Genomic DNA, 5964 nt, shown 5'->3' on the forward strand with positions numbered 1-5964 from the left:
TAGGAGGTCCATAAGGGAGGGATGGCTATGGGGTGGGATGTTTCAGTGGGGGAGGACGTCAGTGGGGAGGGATGTCAATGGGCGGGGGGAAGTCTATGGAGGGGACATCTATGGAGCAGGACGGCTGTGGGGTGGGAGGTCCATGGGGAGGGAGAGCTATAGGGTAGGATGTCTATGGGGCGGGAGGGCTATGGGGGGGATGTCTATGGGGAAGGATGTAAATGGAGTGAGATGTCCATGGGGCATGACGTGGGATGTCTTTGGGGTGGGAGGTCCAGGGGGAGGGAGTGCCATAGGATAGGATATCTATGGGGCAGGAGGTCCATAGGGAGGGATGGCTATAGGGCAGGAGGTCCATGGGGAGGGAGGGCCGTGGGGTGGGATGACTATGGGAGGGTCATCTATGGTGTAGGATGTCTATGGGGAGGGACATCGATGGGGTGGGAGGTCCATGGGGAGGGATGTTTACGGGGAGGGACGTCTATGGAGGTGAGAGTTTGATGGGACAGGATGTCCATGGGGAAGGAGGTCCATAGGGAGGGATGTCTATGGGGAGGGTTGTCCATGGGGTGGGCTGTCCATGGGGTGGGGGTATCCCTAGGGCGGGAAGGGATGTCTATGGGGCAGAAGGTCCATGGGGCAGGGTGCCGATGGAGGGGGATATCCATACGGGCAGGATATGCATGGGGAGGGACGTCCAAGGGGTGGATGTCTATGGGGTGGGAGGTCCCTGGTGCGCAATGTCCATGGGGCAGCTCCGGTCGCCCCCCTCATCTCCTCCCTCCCCCGGAGGCAGAGGAGCTGCGGCTCCGCCCTTCGGCCTCGGCCCCCCCCGCCCGGGGCCCGGGCTCGGTGCTGGGCGCCGCCAAGTGGTTAATGGAGGCCGGGACGGGAGGAAAATGTTAAAAACGGGTGAGTTTTTAAAAAGCTAAAAGAAATTTTAAAATAAAAATACAGAATAAAGAAATTAAAAAAAGAAGAAGAAAAAAAGAAACTAAAGAAAAGAAGAAAATAAAAAAGAAGAAAATAAAAAAATAAAGAAGGAATAAAAAATAATAAAAAATAAAGAATAAAAAATAAAAAGCATTAAAAAAATAAAAAATTAGAATAGAAACATAAAAAAGAACACGAAATGCCCGAAGAGCCCCCCACCCAGCGTGCCCTTCACCCTCCTCCTCCTCCTCCTCGCTGGCTCCCCGCCTCGCCGCCGCTCTCCGTGGCTCCCCACCGACCTGTGCGGAGAGGCCAGGGGTCAGCGGGGGGGGCAGCACCCAGGACCACCCCCGGACCCCCTTCCCCACTCACAGGGTGCCCCGAAGAGCATCCGCAGCACCCGCAGGCAGTTGTCCAGCAGTGCCTTGGGGCGCACGGCCTTGGGGCGCCGCTCACCGCTGTGTAGCCGCTGCACCAGCTCGGCCACCGCCGCCGCCACGTCGCTCTGCAGGGACACGTCACGATTTGGGGAGCGAAGGGGGTCTGGGGGAGGCGGGGAAGGGGGTGGGGGGGGCTGCGTTGGCCGGGAGTCTGACCCGGGCCTCCTGTAGCGGGGAAGGGCAGGGAGGCTGTCAGTAGACTTCAGAGTGAACGCCGCAGCCACACGGGACAGCAAAGCTCGTGCTTTCCCAACAGGGCACCCCAAGGGGCTGCACATCTGCAGTTGTGGGGTTCAGGGGGGTGCTGCAGGGAGCAGTGATGGGCCCCTAGAGTCCCCCCCACAAGGGATATCGGAGGCAAAAATTTTGTGAATTTCTGCATTGGCCGGGAATCGAACCCGGGCCTCCCGCGTGGCAGGCGAGAATTCTACCACTGAACCACCAATGCCAGATGTGGGGCACCCCACAGTGCCTGCCCACGGCCCTGCCCCACAGATGGGGTCTGTCCATCCCTGTCCCCCCCAGCCGGGCACCCCACAGCACCATGACATGGCTGGGGCTGTGCAGCATGCCTAAGGCCTGCCCCACACCCCGCGGCTCGGAGGGGGCACAACAGCCCTGTAATAAGGTGAGACCCGTCCCACACAATACAGTGGTGGTGGTGGTGGGGCGCCCCAAAATGGGGACAGGGCCCCCCCCAACTGCCACCTGGCTGGGGACCATGGTGATGCCACCCTGGGGGCTGCACACAGACAGCTGTGGGGTGCAGGGGGAGGCAGCCGGAGGGGGGATCCCACAGGGAACAGCACCTGGGTCACCCCCCCCCACCCCCCAGGGAACTGGAGGGCAAAAATTTTGGGATTTCTGCATTGGCCGGGAATCGAACCCGGGCCTCCCGCGTGGCAGGCGAGAATTCTACCACTGAACCACCAATGCCAGATGTGGGGCACCCCACAGCGCCCACCCCTTTGCTCCCAAGGGCAGGGGGGCAGCAGAGGGGCAGGGGCAGGGGTGGGGCAGGGCCTAGCACCCACCTCCCACCCCATATCCCCCACCAGCAGCAGTGCCCCATCCCACCACTGTGGGGCAGGAGGGCAGGGAGGCCATCAGTAGGCTTCAGAGTTAACACCACACCGACCCAAAAAAAAAAAAAAGGGGTTGCTGCATTGGCCGGGAATCGAACCCGGGCCTCCCGCGTGGCAGGCGAGAATTCTACCACTGAACCACCAATGCCCAACTGTGGGCTCCCCCCCGGCCCTCCCTCCCCTCCCCAGGGTCACACGGGCCCTTCCCCTCCCCACCTGCCGGTACTGCCAGTACTCCTGGCCCAGGGCGTCGAGCAGCTGGCCCAGGTCGCGGGCGTAGGGCCATGATGGGTGCTGCTCCGGCAGCACCTCGCGGATCCGCTGCACCGCCTGCACGCTGACGTGGAACCAGAGGTAGCGCAGCGAGGCCTCCGAGGCCGCCCCGGCACGCTGCGGGACGGGGGAGGCCGGGGGTGAGGCTGTGGCCTCCCTGCCACCCAACCACCAAAACCCCAACCCACCAAAACCCCAACCCACCAAACCACCAAACCCCAAAACCCAAACCCCAACCACCAAACCCCAACCACCATCCCACCGCCACCTCCGCCGCGGCCTCCACCCCGGCCTCGTCCCCAAATTGTCCCCATGACGGCCTCACCAGGCGTGTGATGTTGGCCGGCCTCAGCACCTCCTCGTACTGGACCCGCAGCGTGTATCCGACAGGGAAGTAGTGCTTCTGCCGGGGGGCGCAGGGGAAAGAGCACAAGGGGCTGGCGGGGAGGAGGCCCGGCCTCCAGGCCCCCCGAAATGGAGGCTGCCCCCCAAGGCGGGTGGGGAGGCCGGGAGGCTGGGAGGCCGGGTACCGTGTACTGCAGGCGCTTCTCGTAGCGCAGCTGGTCCTGCAGCAGCCGCACCAGCTCACACTCGCCCAGCGCGGCAGCCTCCAGCCTCAGCACGGCCAGGACACCTGTGGGGGGTACGTCAGCCTCCACCCTGCACGGTGACACCCCCGGGTGACACCCCATGGGGACAACCCGGGGACATCCCCCTGACACCCGTACTCACACAGCACGGCCGCGTAGCCCTGGTGCATGGTGACGGCGGGGACGGGCGGCGGCGCAGCCTGCATGGCCGGGGGGTGCGGGGCGGGGGACGGGGGACAGGGGACAGGGGACAGGGGATGGTGCGCGGTGGTGGCCCCCGACGGCTGCCACCTGCCATGGGGGTGGTGGGGGTCAGGCCCCCGCTTGGCCTCGCTGTCAGCTGCGGGGCCTTGGGACATCGCACAGGGGGCAAGGGCACCCACCCCATGGGGCCTTGCCATGTCCCCGTGCAATGTCCCCACGTTATGTCCCCGCGCTGTGTCCCTACACAGTGCCCCTGTGCCATGCCTCTGTCATGACCCCGCACAGCGGCTGTGCCGTGTCCCCATGCTGTCCCCATGCTGTCCCCAGGCCCTGTCCCCACCTGGGGACTGTGCCATGCCCCCATGCAGTGTCCCTGTGTCCACGTCCCCATGTGGGGACTGTGCCATGCCCCCACACAGTGTCCCCATGCCCTGTTCCCACACCCTGTTCCCACGCCATGTCCTGACTTGATGTCCCTATGCCCTGTCCCCACACGATGTCCCCATGCCCTGTTCCCACGCCCTGTCCCCATACCATATCCCCAGGTGGTGTCCCCACGCCCTATTGCTGTGCCCTGTCCCCACACGGTGTCCCCCTGCCATGCCCCCACACAACGTCCCCATGCCCTGTCCCCACGCAGTGTCCCTATGCCATGCCCCCATACAGTGCCCCCATGCCCTGTTCCCACACGATGTCCCCACGTCCTGTCCCCACACCGTATCCCTGTGTGGTGTCCCCATGCCCCGTCCCCATGCCATACCCCCACAAAGTGTCCCCATGCCCTGACCCCACACAGTGTCCCCATACCAAATCCCCACATGGTGTCCCCACACGGTGTCCCCACACCTATCCCCCTGCCCTGTCCCCACAAAGTGTCCCCACACAGTGTCCCCCTGCCATGCCCCCATGCGGTGTCCCCGTGCCCTGTTCCCATACCATATCCCCACGCGGTGTCCCCACACACCCCCCTGCCCTGTCCCCCTGCCCTGTTCCCACGCCCTGTCCCCATGCCCCATCCCCATGCCGTACCCCCACAAAGTGTCCCCATGCCCTGATCCTATGCAGTGTCCCCACACCATACCCCCACACGACGTCCCCACACAGTGTCCCCGTGCCATATCCCCACGTGGTGTCCCCAGTCCCTGTCACCGTGCCATGCACCACACGGTGTCCCCATGCCCTGTCCCCACACTTTGTCCCCATGCCATCCCCCCACGCGGTGTCCCCACGCCCCGTTCCCACGCCCTGTCCCCAAGCCCTGACCCCACGCAGTGACCCCCCCATGTCCCCACGCGGTGTGCCCCCCATACCTCCCATACCCCCTCAATCCCCCTCTCCCCCCCCACGCGAGACTCCCCCCTCCTACCCCCTCCTCCCCCCCGCCCCCCGGTGCCCCCCCGGTGTCCCCGTGCCCACCTGGCGGTGCCGGTGCCGGTGCCGGTCCCTGTCCCCGTCCCGGTGCCGGTCCCGGTCCCCGTCCCGGTCCCTCCCGGTGGCGGCGGGGCCGTGCCGGGCTCCCCGGGAGGCGGTCGGGGGGCGGCGGCGGGGCCGGCAGCGGGCGGGGCCGGCACCGGGACCGACACCGGGCACCGGGCACCGGGCGGGGGGCGCGCGGAGCCCACGGGGGGCGCACGGAGCCCCCGGAGCCCGGCACCCCCCTCCCCGCCCCCCCCCGGAGCCCCTCGGGGTGCCCAAAGCCGGGGGGACCCGGGCCGAACCCCCCCCGGTCCCCGAAACCCGATAACGGGAGGGGTCGGGGTGATGGGGGGGGGGGGGGGCCGGCACAGACCCCCCCGGTCCTCCCGGAGCCCCCCCGGCGGTGGGAGCGGGGCGGCGCCGCCGGAGCCGCCGGGATTCCCCTGGCACCGAGTCAGGGCGGCGGCGGCTGCCGGGAGCTGCCCCCCCCCCCGGCCCGGCCCCGCTTCCCCGAGCAGCCCGGGGGGGGGGCACCGGGTCCTTGGGACACCCATGGGGGCACCCCGGGCGCGGTTCCACCCTCGGCACGGTGCTGGGGGGACCCCTGGGGAAAGGGAGCCCCAGGTGGGGGGGGGCACAAGCTCAGGCTCAGCCCGCAGCCTCCCGGTGTAAAGCACGGAGCCCTCCCTGCCCCAAAAGTGCGGTGCCGGGCAGGGGGCGCCCCCATATGGTGCCGGAGCCCAAGGGTGCAGCCCCTGCCCCCCCCACCCCCCCAAGATGGAGGCACCAGGCGGAAGGCAGGGGAGGGTGCAAAGGGAAGGGTGCAAAGGGCAGGGTGACGAGGTGAGGATGAGGCCGGTACAGGAGGAAGGCCTGGCAGCAGCACCCCAGGAGAGCGGGGGCAGGAGAGGGAAGGCCCTGCGGGGTGGGGGAGCCCACACCATGCCCGTGTCCCCCCGCCCGGGGCACCCCTGGGACTCCCAGAGCCCCCCAGACCCCAAGGAGTTGCGCCGGAGTCGGAGC

General features: G+C 67.1%; 1 protein-coding gene and 3 non-coding genes across 5 annotated transcripts; all 4 read right to left on the bottom strand.

Annotated features, from left to right (window-relative positions):
* Positions 1 to 897: 897 nt before the first annotated feature.
* On the bottom strand, positions 898 to 5038 carry IL34 (interleukin 34). Of its 2 annotated transcripts, none has more exons than XM_035543541.2 (7): positions 4942 to 5038; positions 3464 to 3612; positions 3262 to 3365; positions 3057 to 3134; positions 2675 to 2848; positions 1306 to 1438; positions 898 to 1232 (listed from the first exon to the last, which is right to left on the bottom strand). In XM_035543541.2, exons 2-7 carry the CDS (start codon positions 3525 to 3527, stop codon positions 1165 to 1167), a joined length of 621 nt encoding a protein of 206 aa, XP_035399434.1. In that variant the 5' UTR covers positions 3528 to 3612; positions 4942 to 5038; the 3' UTR covers positions 898 to 1164. The 2 variants fall into 2 exon arrangements, with proteins under 2 accessions (XP_035399434.1, XP_050569163.1); XM_050713206.1 differs by having other exon boundaries at positions 919 to 1232; positions 3464 to 3521; positions 4942 to 4958.
* On the bottom strand, positions 1751 to 1821 carry TRNAG-GCC (transfer RNA glycine (anticodon GCC)). Its single transcript has one exon. It is a non-coding gene; the product is annotated as a tRNA-Gly (tRNA).
* On the bottom strand, positions 2239 to 2309 carry TRNAG-GCC (transfer RNA glycine (anticodon GCC)). The gene has a single exon. It is a non-coding gene; the product is annotated as a tRNA-Gly (tRNA).
* Positions 2536 to 2606, bottom strand: TRNAG-GCC (transfer RNA glycine (anticodon GCC)). The gene has a single exon. It is a non-coding gene; the product is annotated as a tRNA-Gly (tRNA).
* Positions 5039 to 5964: the final 926 nt, after the last annotated feature.

The sequence above is a fragment of the Cygnus atratus genome, chromosome 12 (assembly GCF_013377495.2).
Source record: "Cygnus atratus isolate AKBS03 ecotype Queensland, Australia chromosome 12, CAtr_DNAZoo_HiC_assembly, whole genome shotgun sequence".
Taxonomy (NCBI): domain Eukaryota; kingdom Metazoa; phylum Chordata; class Aves; order Anseriformes; family Anatidae; genus Cygnus; species Cygnus atratus.